The sequence below is a fragment of the Phalacrocorax aristotelis genome, chromosome 7 (genome assembly GCF_949628215.1).
Source record: "Phalacrocorax aristotelis chromosome 7, bGulAri2.1, whole genome shotgun sequence".
NCBI classification, from domain to species: domain Eukaryota; kingdom Metazoa; phylum Chordata; class Aves; order Suliformes; family Phalacrocoracidae; genus Phalacrocorax; species Phalacrocorax aristotelis.
Genome location: NC_134282.1, coordinates 1,958,468 through 1,976,043, shown reverse-complemented (window position 1 = coordinate 1,976,043; position 17,576 = coordinate 1,958,468). Strand labels below are relative to the sequence as shown.

The window sequence follows — 17,576 nt, the reverse complement described above, 5'->3', positions numbered from 1 at the left end:
TGTAAAAAGGCAGTGCCAACACCCTGTTGCTTCACAGTTTGGGTGTAAATCCCAGGTCCCCGAGATGACAGTGGTGCAGGGACATACGAGTCGTGTCAAAAGCCACTTCACTTCAGCATAGTCAGAGGTGTCCAGCTCCCACTGTGCAACCAAATATTCTTAAAAATAGCCCTTTTAGTATCCAAAAGAGCGTCTTCTAAGATCTGGTCAAGTGGATACCCACAAAATCTCAGCTGGGGAGAAGGTCATTCCTTCTTGATGACCATCAAAGAGACCGACTTCAGCATGGAGCTAGAGCTGGAAACACCTCCCAGCCCTGGGAGTGGAGGAGCAATGCAGCAGTGAGCCTCCACTTTGTCTTCTTTCTCTCACCCTCCCTCCATTTCCCACTGGGTTTATCATGGCATGATCACAGGACACAGAACATCTTCACTGCCAGCCAGCCTGCCCCAGGGCCATATAGCTCTCCTGGTACATTGCAGCACCTAAGGTGATATATCCCCCTGCAATCACAGAGAAGTGTGCTAAGATTTAAAGGAAAGCATCAAGTGAAATAGCGCAGCACTTTCACAGCTGCATTCTCACCCCCACGATCCTTCCTCATCAGTGTAATGCTACCTGGTCCTTGGCAGGGTAGATCTCCCCATAAAACTCTCTTGGCTCAATTGACTGGGGCATGTTGCAGGGGGGTGACCCAGCGCTTGTCCCCTCCCAAAGCCAGCCCATTTTACATGCAGATTGTGCCCTTCTCTGATGCCAGAGAGCAGCCAAGATGATGAGTATAGTGCTTGTCCAATGTGTCACTTGCTATGTAAATTCAGATTCAGCATGGAAAGCTAAAAATGTTTGCAGAGTCCTGACAGGCAAAGGTGACAATTATCCTCAGCTGTTCCTCACAAACGTTCATCCCCGGTGACCGCAACGTGCCAAGAGAGGCATTGCCTCGTGCTTGGATTGCAAACTCACCCGCACCAAAACATGAGGATGGTGATACAGGCTGGCTCTTCACTAGGTGCTCTGCTACCTGGATGTGGCCTGAAAATGCCCTCTGCCAGGAACAGTGATGGCACTAACACATCCCTTGTGCAGGTGAGGGAGCTGAGGCCGTAGTGTCAGACTGCTCCGAGGTGGCCAGAAGGTTGCCAAAGAAGAGAAGTTGGGACTCTTTTGCTTGTGATGACAGGTGGTAGCTCCCTCCTTGGTAGCTGACCTGGGGAGACAGGAATTTCTTCAAAAAGTTGCTGTTTTGATCAGGTAAATCAGGATAATCAAGACTAACACAGTGCAGCCAGGGTGAGTGAAACAAGTCGTCACGGGGATAGCAATGTATAGGAAGAGGCATTGGGGGAAACAAAAATAAAAGGAAAAGAAAAAGTGGAGAAGGAAGTTAAAATTAAAAAGATTAGGAAGAATAAAGACTATAAAGTCACTAGCCATGCCATGTGGGCTACTTAGACTCATACTAGGCAGGTAGTTCTTGGCAAAGGGGAAGCCTAGGGATAACAGGCATCACTAAATGGCAAGGCTTGAAAAGTTTTTTCAAAACAGCCAGCACTAGATGAAAAAAATCATCATGAGATGGAAACCTGGAAGATTTAGAGTTTACTTTGGAATATTTGGTTTTGAAGTGTGTACATATTGCATGTTGTCATGTAGCAAAGAGGTACAGATACCTCAGCCTTTCTGAATATCTCTTACTCCTGTATATACTGAGGAGAGGAAATCAACAATGGTAAGGTACGATTTGAAGGTAAAAGAAATTTTGCCTTTGAAAACGTAACCAAATGCTTCTGTGTTTCACACACAGCTAAGCTGCATCCCTATGTGGTGGCTTCAGTTGTTACTGGCTGTCCCGTTCTTCTCCTCCTTTGGACATGGAGTGTCCCAGACATGCCTCTACCACAGTACCATTCAACTCAAAAACTAGATGGAGAGCTCAGCTCTGAGCTCTGGGGATATTTAGGAGAGGGCCAGAAATAGAGTTGAATTCATTAATGAAGCATCATTAGCCATCAGGCTTCCTAAACCCTTGTCAGTACATTAACACCAGCTGCCCATTGTCTATTTTTTCTTTGCTGTAATGAGGAACCCCAAATTCAAGGTCATCTACCAGTTGGATTAGTCAGTTAGTACAGCCGGAGCTCCCGAGATGCTTCAGCGAGAGCAGTTATTTATGTCGCTCTGTCCTGCACTGTGCCCATTAGCTTGCGGTACAGCAAAGTCCAGTCATGAGGCAAAAATACAGTTGATGTTGCTGTTGCTGCTTCACAATTTAGTGTTGCTGCTGCCAGAGCGTTAAACGTTCGCTAAGTGGTAACTGTCTTCTACTAATGCAGATGCATTTCTTTTATGAGTTAGCTTATTGCTGTTCTTCTTGGTCCATGCTTGCTGTTCGGTTGTGGCTGCAGACAAGCGGGATTAGGGCAAGCAGATACTGTGCTCAGATGGAGCCGTGCAGAGAAAGCAGGGATTTTTGTTACACAAGAAACACTGCCCTCCGAATTGTGTCAGAACAGGGGCATTGCCAGCTGGGGGTTCACCTGGTTTCTGGTTTGCATCTTCAGTGCTAATGTGTGAAACCTCCCTTGGTACATGCGGTGTTGCACCACGGCCACGGCCACAGCAGGTCTCGCACAGATACCCCAGGCAGTCGCCTGCTCAGTTTTTACTACCCCATTGGGTTTCTCCCTGGTGTAGCTCTGCTTCCATCTGCCCTTCATGTTGCCATGGACCATACCTAGGAGTCACAAATTCCAGGCACTGGTTTTAGTCCTGGGTCCAGCTCTTACATTCTTTTAATACCAGGACTAAAAAACATCCCTGGGTCACCTCCTGAATCAGACAGGAGCATCCTGATTTAGTACTTACCTCCACCACTCCGCCTGGGAAACTCCCACGCACTAAGGCACCTGAATGCCAGGCTACCCAGCAGCCAGGCTACGTTTTACATCAGAAATTTAAGAGGCCATTTTATTTATCTCCCGTCCTTTATCACACAATACTTCTCCCTGTTTTCTGGCTTAGCAAAGCCATAGGAAAACATACTATCATCAGACACAGATGTGGGTAAGACCTATCGGGGCATGAAGTCTAACTGTCCATATTCAGTAAAATCACCTCAAAGTGAACAACCATCCCCTTACGGGCTGCCTTTGATGACAGTTCCAGCCTCTGCCTTTTCCGAGGGCGATGGTGGGTGGGACCACCCCAAAAAAAGTCTCTCCACCTGTGAAAGAGACCAAATATCTCCCATCACTCAAGAGCAGCCACCCTGTCTGTTCAGGCACTGGCACTGACCTCTGTGGTGTGGCTAAAGGGTGGACTAGCAGGAAAACTTCAGGGCTCACAGGGAACTGCCTCGGGGTCCAAATGAATCCTCTGGCTGGGAAATGTTGGGATGAAGCACCCAGAGCCCTCAGCAGCATGGACAGTGCGGGATGGGGGTGTACTCAGACAAAGCTTAAGAGGTCAGTGATTATGTCTTTACGTGAATGCTTAGCTTTTGTTGGCTTTTGATGACTCAGGGTGTCTTCTATGAGGCAAAATTAATGCAAGTGCTTCTCTTTTTACAGTGGCCACATTTCCCGGGAAATAAAATGCCATAAGGGAAACAAAGCTCATTAGTTTGGTGATGTAAAAGGTTCTCCAAGGTCTCAGAAACCCTGTGATTAACATAAACATAGACAGAGGCAATTACAAATAAACACACATATAAAACCTAGCTCTCCATCTAAAAACGTGGTCCACAATATCCCTCTGTTCACAGATGTGGTGACCTCGAGGTAAGGGACTTTTCATATAAATTGTGACATAAACTGAAGCGTGAGGAAGGAAAGCGGCCAGCGCAGGGTAAAAATAAATATGTACATAGATGTGTGTGTGTGTGTATATGTATGTACAATATATACATAATATAATCAAGGCACCTGCTAAGGATTCTGAGATTCACCCTCAGAATTACATCTTTTTTTGAGCAATTTGAAGCAAATGCTGCCCCAGCCTGTTTTCTTCACACTGCAGCCCTCTCTCTGGTGGTTGCTGTTGGGTGGACTTGGTACTCCTTAGAATCGGGCAGAGTAGTTCTAATCTTATAAGAACTATCTCAAGTCTTCGTCTTGTCAGGTTTTCTGGTGAGGTCCATAACATTCACCAGAGGACAATGTTCAAGAGAAGGATGAGAACGGGTGAAGATGGGAGGAGTGGGTGAGTGCCGGGGAGACCCGCTGTGGCAGCATCGCGGGCCCTTGCGGTTGCTCCTTGGCCAGCGTACATGTATGCACAGGCGATTGTATACTCTCCGCTCTGCAATTCTCTCTTAAACATTGCGCATTTATTCAGAATTGACCCGAATGCCAAGAACAAGACGTGTTTTGTAAAAACCAAAGCATGGCCTCCTTGCCTGTCCCTGTGGCAACCGTGCCAAGAGACAACTGTGTTGATGCCACACTAGGTAAATAATGGAGACAGGGATGTTCGAGCAAAGTCGAGCAAAGCCCGGGGTCCAGCCTAGTCTCCTGACTAAGAGCACACAGCAAAAGTCCCATCAAGCAGAGCAGTTTGCTGGTAGCCTGTCCTATAGGAATATCCCCCACAGACTCCTGATAGCCCAAAAGCAGCTTGAAGCACCTCTTCTAAACTGTTTTTTTGACAGGTATTGTTATGACTTCAGGTGTTCGGCCTGTTCGAGCAATAGCACAATCCACTCTAAATGCCAGGCTGACATCCTGCAGTAATGAGTTTCACAGGCTGATTACTTGTTGCATGATAAAAATACGTTGCCAGCAGCTGACTCAGAGAGGCAACGGGGAAAAAAAAAAAAAAAAAAAAGTAATGCTACTTGTTTTCTCAGAAAACAGAGAGGGAACAGGGAAGGAACAGGGTTCACAGTCCTGCCTTGGGATTAACTCAGGGGAGGAGAATGGCATGGAAGTTTGCTAACTGATCTGGTGGAGCAGAACATGGTCCTGTAGGTTGTAACCATTGCAAGTTACAAGTCCTCTGAAGGCCTTCAAAGGTGGGTCTTGAGGAGTTTGTGTTGATCCTGTCCTGCAAAAAGCTCTCACCTTACAGCTAACCCCCACCTAAAGGAAACAGGGACTTTAGTCACTTACATCTGACCTTTGCTGCAATGTCGTCAGTGTAACAATTTTACACAAAATTAGGCGTGTAATTCTGTGTTAAATAGTGATGGTTAGCTTGGATTGCCCAACGAATGGAGCAGGCAGCATCACATGTGGACTGCTCCAGGACACTGGCACTATACGGGAATCTGAAATCACTCTGACTTTAGTGGGAAGAGAAACACCCCTTTTCTTCCCCTGGCGTCCCCTCGGTGGAACAGAGCCCTCTCACCCCGGCTCCCACACCAGGGGTGCTCCTGCAATTTGCTCTGGAGCTTGTCAACCTGCCTCCCTGCTCAGGCAGTCCTGCCCAGGTGTCCCTGTTGACTCAGACAGGCGGCAGAAGCTGCTGATCACCTTTAATGTGTGCCCAAGTTTTCCTTAATTAAGAACAGACTCTCTAATAGCATTCACCACCATCTCCTGATGGCTCTGGGACCACTCAGGCTGTGGCAGGACAGCCAGACAGGCTTTCCTGCCATGCAACTCACCCGTGACGTCCTAAAGGGTGCAGTGGAAAAAAAAATTATATGTATAATATTTTATTTTCAATCATTCAGGGCTCAGCCTGGGACAGGTCTCAGTCCAACATCCAATGTGGCCTCCGAGCCCTTGGATAGTTGCTCTGAGCCCTCCTGCATTGCTCGGTACAGAAACACCAGCTCGTTCGGCGCAGGCTTGGCAGTCGCTGTTGTGCTGTCTCGGGTAGTGCAGGTGCAATCTTACATACCAGAGTGAGGATTAAACCCAAGGCCCTGCGACCCAAATTCCAGGCTGTGATCACTATACAACCACTTCTTAGTAAGTGGCTATATTGATTAGATTCTGGTAGATGCTATTTCACCTTCTAAACTGTACTTATTTCAGGGAGGAAGTGCCTCCTCTTATTGCTTATTTCCCAATACTTAACTACAGCGGTTTTAAGGAAAGATAAGACTGGTTTGGGACTCTCACAGCCGCAGCAATGACCACAGAGTCAGGGAAAGGGCTGGGGGAGATTCCTCTCCTTCTGCCCCCCTTCTTTTGGGCCACCTTCCTGCCCAATTTGCTGCACATGAATGCAACATAAAAACTTTGTCCCTGCCTGCAAGCGCCAGTCCCGAGGCAGCGTCTCTGAGCATTGCAGCAACAGGGAGCAGCAGGATCCCAGCAAGGAGGAGGTGGCAGGGTCACCAGTTTGGCCAGTTGGTGAGTTTGGCTGGGGTCTGCACACAGACCCCGTGGAGGGGCTCAGGGCTGACTCCAGGAGAGGCTGGTCACTTGGCACCCATCAGCCTGTCTGCCTATGGATGGATTTTGGCTCCCGTCCACATCAGCCTTCCCCTGCAGCCACCTCTACAGGATTTAAGTATTCTCTCAGGTTCACCACTATGCAAATATTGAAATTATCCCTTTACGTAATTATGTAGATAGTGACATTACAGACTTTTTCAGGCAAGGAGCAGTGAGGAATTCATTTGCCTTCTCTGCTGACAGCATCAACAGCCAGGTTTATTTTTCAGTGAGCTAAAGAATGGTCCCCAGTTCATGAAAACCTTTAGTATTTTGAAGTATTTGGTATCTGGAATATTTCTTTTTTTTCCTGAAGCCTTTCTCTGAGTGCAGTAAAAGGACAAAGTGCTGTGCCGTAAAATAATGTGAAATACAGCCCTCACCAAGAAGCACCCTGTTCTGAGAGGTTGATATTTTAACTAAGCCTCACTAAAACCAGGAGCAGATTAGGAGGAGCTACGAAGGGAGCTGTAGCCCCACTAGCAGGGCCAACACAGCCTATGCTTCCAGCCTGGCAATGAAGTTACCATCTGGAAAGCTGGTTGTTCGCATTCAGTTGATCCAGGATAACCAAAACCTGCTACGAATAACATAGTGAATGTGTCTTGAATCAGGGCAAGAGAGCAGCAACACTCAAGATCCTTTCAACTCTATATTTATGATTTTATGAGATCTAACTCAAATTCAGAGTTCAAATTCAGTCCTTAAAATGAGACCCCTCAGACTTTTCCCCTCTTCAGAAGACGCTGAGAGCAGGCAGTAGGTCTCATACTCTACTGTGAAACAAAGTCCCTGGGCAGAAATCTAACTGGTCTGGTCAAATGGCTTTGGGACAGTAATTTCTCTATGGGAAAAGGCACCTTTGTCACGTCAGTTACACTTCCACAAAATGCTGCATTTATGTCTCATACTTGTGCCTCGTTCAGATGCCTTCCTTGAGAGCCTCGTGGCGCTGAGAGCTGCCGTACAGCTAACAGGCTGCAATGAACGTGGGTGTCCTTAAACGAGAGCCGCTTTCTACCTCCAGAATACTGCCATAAGAACATTGGATGCAGCTATTACCTTTTCTTAAACTACTGGTGATTTCTTGTCCATGGTGCAAATCCTTTGCAGTGTGGAGCGTAGCTAAGCCTGATTAGACAGGATCGCATTTTGCCAGTGGGGCTAATGAGATTTATCCTTTGTTCCCACACAGTGAGCTTTCATCCCCATTATTTTACATCCCACCTTGAGTTAACAAATGGTCCATCTTCAGAGCACACTGGGCATGGCCGCAGGGGATTTGGCACGCTGGTTATAACGTGGTGTGCCTCGGTGGATGGGCAGTGACAAAAATTACGCCTCTTCCCACAGGTCCTTCCATCATCCCACTACAGCGAGCAAAGCCAACACTGGGCAACCCTCTAAAATGTTTATTTGGACCAGTGGCCGGAGCTCTACATCTTACAGACATGATGAGAAAAGGTAAACAGCATCTATGCTGATTGTCTCTTATGGGTTTTGAATCTTTAGGAGCGCGGCCTGTAGCTTCTCTTCAGCAGTGGCACTGGAGAAGTAGGAGGGATGCAAACGGTGTGCCCAACTTGCCTCTCACCCCTGGCCCCGGCTATTGCTCCAAAAACAACAGGACCAGCCGATGAGTGCCAGGGTTAACATGGCAAAAAACAGAGTTGGAGAGACTATGCCAGACCCATGGCCAAAGTCTTCCTTGCCCTCAGGTCATCAGCAGCACGCCGTGACTCTGAGGTCAGCACACAGACATCACACTTTTAAAAACACGGTAACCTCCAGCCGCAGGTTTGCAGCCCCAGCTCCAAGCCCTGTGAAGCCTTTATGTCTTTTGCAGGCATCCTGCTTCCAGCCATCATCCCACACCACTCCCACACCACCCCCCAGCCACCACACACACACACACACAGCCTCCTCTCCCCCAGCCCTGTGCAACTTTTACACATCTGAATGGTGCATCCAGCTGTTAGAAGTGTTTTCTGTCTATATGCAAGTGTGTGTGAGGATGAGTGTGAGCACAGCACATTGCACGTGGGCTGGGGGATGACAAGCAGATTGAAAGCGAGCTGATTACTGGTAGCCCATCAGCCCACTTTAGTGGTGCTCCTGGAGGGAATAGGCTGAAGGAGACAGAGGAATAAATGAGTTACTGGATCTCCCAAGGGGGGCAGAGAATCACACAGAAGAGAGGAAAGGGAAGGAGAGGTTTTAAGTCCACAAAGGCAGCGCTCAGTTGGGAATGAAAGAAGTTAAATATCACTGATGAAAGAACAATTGTCAGTAATGCTCAGGCTCACCCTCCCAAAATCTTTCTCCTTTGTAGTGATATTTGCCGGCCAGCTTGTCTTGTCACAACCAGACACATTTCCCTTTCTTCTTGTTTCTTTCCCCCTTCCCTTCCTTGCCTCCTCTCCTTCAGTTCCCCTTGCAGTCACTGTTAAATGTAATCGCAAAAATAAATCAGACTCCGGTGAAACAAAAACAGAGGTCAATATATCCACAGTGCCAATTAGCAAAGCACACTCCTCAGTTGTACTAATGAGACATCACTGCTGGCATCTGCTTGGGAAAGCGCACTCAGGGGTTCAGGCAGCAGAGCTGCCCTCAGGACACAGGGCCCCTTTGGAGAACTGGTCCGTTTGCTGAACTTTTCTGCAAAGGCTGCATAGGCGTTCAGCTCTTTTGATAATCCGATCACAAGCAGGTATTTTGAAGTGGCAAAGGCCAGCTTGGCAGCAGGTTTCCCTGGGCTTTCGGCTGGCGCTGGTTATCTAGCTGTACTTCTGCAAGGCTCCTCTTTACCTGAATTCTCCCCAGGCTAATGTTCTGCTGCGTTAAAACACTGTCACGGACAGGATGGTCCAAGGTTAGACACTTGTAGGAGAGATCTGCCCACACGTTGGGCTGGCTGGAAGCCATGCACTCCCGATTAGCGTGGCCTTCAGCCCACACCATGCCTTTCAGTGGGATTTATTAACTTGGGCAGGGCTCACCGGCATGTGGTCAGCTTAAACCCTGGGCAGAGCTCGTCCCTGTCTGCCTGCAGAAATGGGGAGGCAGAGAGCAGTATCTCTGTGCTTACACACCAGCCGTGGTAATTTCAGGTGCCTTTTGAAGCCTTCAGGTGGGTTTATTTCCCAGGTGGTCCTGTAGAGCCGTACAGAAGGAATTGTTCGTATCCTATGAGCGATTAATAAAATGCAGGAGGGAAAGGGAGGAAGGGGAAATGGAAATAGGAGAGAGCTGATTGCAGCCTCAGGACTGCAGAAGAGAGGTGTGAACACAGAGCAAGTGTTGCTGGTGGGAGAAACTCATCCATCAGCATCTGGCAGTGATTTTAACACGTGTAAGGTCACCAGCAGCATCGCTGTATCAAACAGGCGGTGCATTTTAGAGAAATTACTTCCCCTAAATGACCCTTTCCTAGTAAATCTTGTTCTTTAAACTGTAGACAGGAAGACTGTCAGCTGGGGCAGAAAACTTTCCACCTAACATATGCCACGACTGCTGACTTTTGAGGCATCTCACCATAATAACACCCTGTGCAGCCACGGGTCACTTGCTGTGGATGAATCACCTCCTCCAGGGTGGAAGATGTCTCTCAGGCATCTGCTTTTGCAGGATCGAGCCCTAAATTTATGTATTTCATTGCTGTTCTAGACATCTGCTCTTTCCCAACTGCCATTTTTTAGGCTTCGGAAACCTAGTCAAGCCCTCATTCTTTCTCAGCCGTCAGTTATGTTTTCCACGGCATCGTAAGCTTGGAAAACCAAAGCAGTGGTTTAGTTTGGTTCAGTTCGGTCCAGTTTGGTGGGGAAGAGGGAAAGAATTGAGTGAATGAACTCGATTTGTATTGATAGAAATCTTTCTACAGCCATCACTGAGACTTTTGTGAGAGCTCCAGAGACTTTTCCTGTCGCCGTAGCTCTAATAACAAAAATTGATTCAGCTAAATATACTCGGTAAGGAAAAAATTAAGAAATTGGCTTCTGAGCAGAAAAGTCCCCGAGCATTGGGAATTCTGCAGGTAAGATACAGAAGGGTTTTTTGACCCTTGTGTTCAAGGATTTCTGGTATCAGTAAACACCTTAACGTGAGGTAATTTGAGTGACATCCGCATAATAACTGTGATATCAGAGAACTGAATGAGAACTCAAAGTCACTCTGAATAATTCAGGCAGGCAGGTATCCCCACCTGACAGCCCCATGATGGCGCAGTGCCGGGGGAGGCAGCGTCTCCCTCGGTCCATTTGCAAGGGAAGGAATTCGAGGATAGGTAATTTGTGTATATTTTCAAAAAAATAAAGTAATTGCAGGTGCCTGGTTATTCTAGATTTCTAGGGAGGAAACTAGAGCCCCTTTGCAGTGCTCTTAGATCTACCCATTTTGGAGCAAAACAAGAACAGTTGTACTGGGTCAGAAGAAGCACTACTTTACCCTTTTCTGCTCTACGTGGCAGTGCCCAGCTGCAAGCCCTTGGCATACCGGACTGTTCCTAATCCATGCCAATAAATTCATCATATCCCCGGAGCTGCAGAGCAGTGCTGCACCAGCAGAGCACAGAGCACATAGGATGCACGTGGCATGCCTTGTCCTTCACATAAGCGAGTGCTAAAAGGCCATGTCCCTCATGATGGCAAAGAAAGGTCTTGGCTGCAGCAAATATGAGTAACTCTACAGAAGACGTAGAATTTCTTATTAAGGCCAGTAGCCTTCCACTGGCACTGTAATTTTCCTCGGCTGTCTCGTGTTCAGGCTGACTAACGCAACCTGGGCTGCCTGATTTCATCGCACAGGTCCTCCCTAAGCCTGGAGATCACGTAAGGAGCTGCTGACCACACTGCAGAGGGATCCCCGCACTGCGCTGTGCGGAGATATGGAGAGGGAAATCTCTGCTCCGTCCCCAGCAGGCACGGTCACGGCCGAGATTTCCTCTTTGGCAGCCAAGCCTGGGTAGAGCAGCCAGCCCGTATCCTCTGAGCAATTTGGCAAAAGGACCACAGAGATTTAGCAGGAGAGAACTTCGGTTTGGAAATGATCAGGAGAGCAAAGACCTTTTGTCCTTGGAGGCTTGCTTTCTATTAAATATCTTTGCGCTGGGCAGAGAGACCCCGTGGTCTGACGGCTGGGACTTCTTTAAAAACAAACAGCCCCCCTCGGTGTCACATTTGGGGAGTTATCACAGGTAACCATAAGTATTAGATGGAGTCACCTAGATGAGTAGCATCTGGGATGCAATGTTCCGCACTTAAACACACCGCAGCCGTCAGCTAATTGTGGCGGTGCAGCCCTGGCATCCAAAATCAGCCAGCTAAGCACGGCGCTCTTCCAGCTCACCGAGCAGAAAGAGGTCCCTGAGCTGTGCCAAAAGTTCACACGTACACAATCCCCCCCCCACGGAGGAGCACACACACGTGGGCAGGCCACCGCTGCCGCTCCGGCTAAGGAGGTGCCGAGGCTGCGCTGTTAGTGGCAAAATACTCTGCACAACGTATCCCGTCCCCCAAAACCAGGGCTCTTGGGGGTAAAACGTGACATCTGGTAATAGCAGGCGTTCCCAGTATCATACAGAGCAAATCGGTACCTCCCCGGCGCAGGCACAAGCGAGGAGGAGGAGGAGGAATGGTTACTCAGCATGTCCCCTGGGCTGCGTCAGGACCGGTGCGTCACGCGCGGCACGTGCCACACCACTGCACGCCTTGGCGTGTGTTACCAGACTGACTCCTGGCAGGGATTCAGGAGGAAAAAACACCCCCCGCAAGGTGCACCAGGCTACCGCTTTCCTGTTGTTCGGGGCTTTGAATAACCACTATTTGTAAAAAAGCGACGGAACGTCTGCTTCAAGCATGACCCCCGAGGCAGAGCTTTATTTAGCTTTATTTACCATGGCAGGCGAGCGTGGGAGATCCCCCTGGCAGGCGGTCACCGCACAGGGGCCCCTTTGCCAGTCACCTGCCAGATAGATCATTTCTACAACACTCCCTTCAGCCCATCCTTTTTTACCTCTCATTGCACGTTTCTTGGCTCAAGACCACACTGGAAGTATTTGTAACCGTTCTCAATTAGCTATTTGTTTTTCAGTTGTCCATTTGTTTCCCTTTTATGGCCTAGCTGCTCCAGTGACATCAGTGAGCGATTGCACTGTCTCTGTTTTATGTCTACGTGCTGACATAAGTTATGCTGTGTGATCGGTTAATGTGCTGGAACTGCATGACAATCTCTGCCTTCCTGCCTGCTTCCATTTGGGAGCAATGCAAATCCTAATAGCAGCTCTCAGAGTTAAATACAGTTTGATAAATAATAATAGAAAAGAAATATTAGATTATTACTCTACATTACTTTTTTTGAAGGCAATTGCATCTGCCAGTTCACAATGTATTTTTCTCCCCAACACCAGAGAAAAATTTGACAGGCCGAATTACCATTTCATTTCCAACTAGGAAAACATTGACAAGCTTTAAAGGATGGTTTTGAAGAGAAACCATGGACATCTAAAGACGTAAATTACAGTTGGATGAAGAAACCTCAAGGGGTCTTTGGTATGGGAGACTGTTGCCTGCAGTACTGTCTAAGCAAAGTTTCTGCTATAAAACCCCACACCATATGTGCTTTTCCTGGCTGTGACTCATCATCTAAATACAAATTCAATTCCAGTTTCAGGGAGTTTATGATTAAACCGATTTTCTTGTTTCTACTCTGTTTATGTGTGATTATACACCTGTCTTAACTCTATTTCTTTGTCCCTGTGGGTGAATGTAAGTTACCTGGTTGCTCTGACACACAGTGCTTTTTTCCAAGGTTGAGTGAAACTTGGTGGTTTCAACTTAAATGAGTGGCGGGTTTGCTAGAGCCCAAAGTGATGTTGACGTTGCTCACCTGCCATTTTGCAGACAGTAGAAGAGGAACTTCTTCCACGTGTACTACTATGTCCACGTTATGGTGGTGCCAGGGCTCAGAGGCGTGCGGTTCACATGCTTCGGGTGCTGCCTGGATGATTCAAAGAACCGTAACAGAAAACACAGGAGATTTTGACCAGCCTCAGGTCTGTAAGTACATTTTAAACCCACAAAGTTTGAGTGTGTTTGAAATGTACTCAAATATTTCCTTCTTCACCATTGTGTCCTCATGACCCATTGAATCATCAAAGGCTCGGAGATGAAAGGAGGACTTATGGTTAGAAAATGCAACGGTCTCTCTGCTGAAGGGGGAATGGTTTGTTGTAGCTTCTTCTTTTTAATCCCAGAACAAATAGCTTTGGTGGATAATTTTCAGCAAGGGTTTTCACTCTAATGAGTAACTGGGCTTCCAGAAGGCTATTTTATAAATAAAAAAGCTCCCAAGCAAAAAAAAAAAACACCACAGAAATCAATTGCAAAATACCCATAGTGTTTCATGAGCTTTGAGTCACACTCGGAGCAGAAAATTACCCAAACCTCTAGCCTGTAGGGAATAAAAAAAGAAAAACCAACCCATGATCCTTTCAGATAGTTTAAGTGACAACTTTCTTCAGGCTATTTTCTACATATGGTAACATAAGACCTGTTACCATATTCAGCTGAAGAAAGACACCTCATATACCCAATCAACATCTAGTGGCCTACGTTGGCATTGACAGGTCAAATTCACCTATGGTATAATTCAACTGAGCCAATGAAGCTGTACCAAAGAAGGATTTACTGAGCTGGCACAACTGTCTAATCTTTATATTTGCTATAAGAGGCTTTTACCTTTTCAGAAATGGCTGTAATTTGTTTTGGAGATGAATAAGGTTCCACCAGGTCAGAGTGAATCCGATGAAAAAGGACACCTGAGGACCCTTAAGCCTTTCTCTCCCGCGAGATGGGTATGGAGGTGGAACTACCCACCCTGTAGAGGGTTTGTTGATTAAATATGAACTTCACATAAGAATGTATTATTTTCAACCTCAGAAATATTTACCAAAAAATCAGGGATCACGATCTACTGGACAAAAGGAAAACAGTCACAGCCCTAAAAGCCGGAGAAGACCGGGCCATACTCCTCGGGCTGGCCATGATGGTGTGCTCTATCATGATGTACTTCCTCCTGGGAATCACCCTGCTGCGGTCTTACATGCAAAGGTAATTTCATGATGGTTACCCTGATCTCACACTCTCTGCTCCAGCTTACTTCTCGTGGCTTATCCTTTTTACTCTTTTTATTAAAGTTTTATCATTTTTTCCTTTGGTCAACACAGAGCTGATTATCCACTTCCTTACCCCAGTGTAAATTAGGCATAACTGTAGTGAAAGCAAGTTGAGTAATACTGGCATAAGTGAGGGAAGAATTAGATCCCTGTTTGACAAGATCTTGATCCGTAGGATTTAGACTTGCCACAGCGTAACACCAGTAGAATATCTGTATCTGCTGGCGGGCAGCCTGCTGAGCCCTGTACGCCTCTCCGGGGCTGTTGCTGCAAAGCCCAGACAAACTCAGGAGAAAACAGCAAAAAAATTTAGCAGCCTCGAGAAACAACGCACTTTCAAGTGAAGAATGGATAATTAGTTTGGGAAAGAAATCAAGCTGCTTTGCAGCATGTAGTTTTCCATGTAGGTTATTACTTTCATTTTAACAAGTGAAATCCTCCTGAAATATAGTAATTTACTGAAAGTGAAAGATCATGTTTCATCATTACTGCACTGCATTTAATTTTTCTGAGGTCTTCTCTGGCTTCCTTCTCTGCCATGGAGCAGGAAGTTTGGCCTGTGATTCATTAGCAGCATTTGAAATCAGTTCTCAAGCACCAGCCCTATTTAAAATCCAGCCCAGACTGTAATGAGACTGTCAACAATGTTTTTTCCACCCTGATCAGTGGGGTTAGGAGAATGAAAAATGGGTAATTGGGGCTCAAAACATTAGTCTGTCATGCCCAAAACTACCCTGAGGCAGCAGCCAATACCTGGCATGTCCTGGCTTATCCACCACAGGCTCCTTCTTTAGGCATGTAAAATAAGTGCCTACAGTTAACTGGGATGAACCTCCTCTATTCTATTAGCGTACCTGCAGGAGAATATTCCTTCTTGACCCCGCAATGATAAGGAAAAAGTAGCAATGCCCGAGGAGGAGCTGTACAGATTTGCAGCATCTTATCTGTGCAATAAAGGTATTTGTCCCCTTTTAAATCCAGGCAAAGTTTAGATTTTGAAAACAGAGGTCAAGACCTGTTAAGAATCCAAAAGCATCTGCTTTTTCAAACTGCTCTCGCAGACCTTTCAGCAATATCAGGGTCAGTCGCAGAGGCTGCTAAGGTCAAAATTGCTCATGTGGAAAGAGAGGATTTATATTACAAACTACGTGAAAAATTGTCAGAAGATATCAAAACACCTATGAAGTATCAAATATTCCATCTTCACAAGTCTGTTGTAGGTAGGTGTTACTTTATTACCCCCATGCATGAATAAAGCAGCAGTCAGAGAGCTGAAAGTGAGGAGGAGACGACAACCCAGGAGTCTCTGCTGTCACTTCTCTTTGCACAGCCAGAGCTCAGGGGTTATTCTCCTTTACAGACAGCAATACCCCTCCAGCAAAATACTGCCTGGGAGGGGGGGAAATCCTTTCACTTGATTTCCCCCCAGAAATCATAACATAATTTAATATAAATGTCAAATGGAATATACGAGCAGAATTATTGCTAAAGTAAAATACCAAGAGAATTAGTCAGAAATCTTTGATATCTCTTGCTCTGTAAAGCCTTTTGTAGGTCTGGCAAGGGGCGGGCAGACCCTCAGCCCATTCGTGGGTGTGGGCTGAGGGGCTGAGAGGGGCTAAATGGGAGCTCTGGGGTGAGACGTGTCCCCGAGCCCGTGAAGGGCCTCACGCAGAGCCCTCCGCGTGCCCTTCCCACTGCTCTCGTCCCTAAGGAAAATACAGCCGGGGATTTTTAAATACATGCAAGAGACCCAAGTGAACATTGCCAGTGCACACCCAGGCTCCATCACTCCAGTTTTAGCCTCTGGTGAACTGGAGATAAGCTGAAATCCTCCAGAATGATTGCATCAGCTGGCTTAATTTACAGAAAACCCAGCAAGCTGCCACTAGAAAAAGCCTTTCCGCAGGTGGAGCTCCATGCGGTACCACTTGTGTGTTACTGTGTCTTCATGCATATGAATATACACGCCCTGGAAATTCAAAGTTGTCCTCCCAGCCTTTGCTTTAAATTGAACTGGGCTTGGTGGTTAACCATCAAGTCTTAGTCCAGGACGCCCCGTCATTCAGCACTGCACGTGTTGTGCTCTTCCCGGGGCCGGCTGCTCAGTTTTCTTCTCTGATATCTCTGCTGATTCCCTTTGGTTTCAAATATACCTTTTCTCCAGACCAAAAGTTCCAGTTCCTTTTTCATTTTTACATAGACATAAGCGAATCACATGTTTTTCCGCCCAAAGCACAAACTTTAGGTACTACAGAATAATACACTCTCTCTGTGATGTGTGATGTGGGAAAGCCCAGCCTTTGCTCAAAGCTCTGCAACATGTACTATCCCTACGAGATGCCCCTGGTCCACCGCGATGGAAAGCCTGAGCTGTATTTAGTGCTTATTGCCCATTCTCACCATGCTCTAATGTCTCTTTTTTTCCTGCTTAGTGTCTGGACAGAAGAGGCTCAGTGCTCGCTCCTCAACGCATCCATCACAGAAACCTTCAACTGCTCATTTAGCTGCGGTCCAGACTGCTGGAAAATCTCTCAGTACCCCTGCCTCCAGGTGTACGTTAATCTCACCTCTTCTGGCCAGAAGCTTCTGCTCTACCACACCGAGGAAACAATGAAAATTAATTCTGAGGTAGGAGCACGGAATCAAATTTCTTCCTAAATGGGTTTCTGGAGGGCTGCTCACCTTGTTATACCCATTCCTCGCTCTAAAGTAATAAGGCTCCTGCTTCCCTGGTAAATACAGAGCAGAGAAAGCAGAAATGAGTGCACAAACGGAGCCCCCATGTGTGGCAGGGTCAGTTTTCCACCTCCATCCCACGCAGGGAGCGCAGCCCATCCCACACGGGATGGTGGCCCCGGGGGCTGGAGCCTCCCTCGCCCTTTGCCAATGCTTTCCGGGTGCAGGCTAGCACTGAGCGCTTCTCACACCGACATTCTTGTGGAGCTGGGGACAAGCCGCTTCCCACCCGGGTATGGCTCTGCAGGCTAGCCAACACCCCAGCGATGCAC

General features: G+C 47.1%; 1 protein-coding gene across 5 annotated transcripts in view; it reads left to right on the top strand.

Moving 5' to 3' along the window:
* The window catches only part of KCNMB2 (potassium calcium-activated channel subfamily M regulatory beta subunit 2), a 151,272-nt gene that overhangs the window by 127,312 nt on the left and 6,384 nt on the right, over positions 1 to 17,576 (top strand). For 3 of the 5 annotated variants that reach the window (XM_075098437.1, XM_075098440.1, XM_075098439.1), the window contains 3 exons: positions 7,746 to 7,856; positions 14,330 to 14,500; positions 17,001 to 17,196. In XM_075098437.1, the coding sequence (XP_074954538.1) occupies positions 7,746 to 7,856; positions 14,330 to 14,500; positions 17,001 to 17,196 (478 nt within the window). The remainder of the gene's footprint in view (positions 1 to 7,745; positions 7,857 to 14,329; positions 14,501 to 17,000; positions 17,197 to 17,576) is intronic. The other 2 variants (XM_075098438.1, XM_075098441.1) reach the window with 2 other exon arrangements.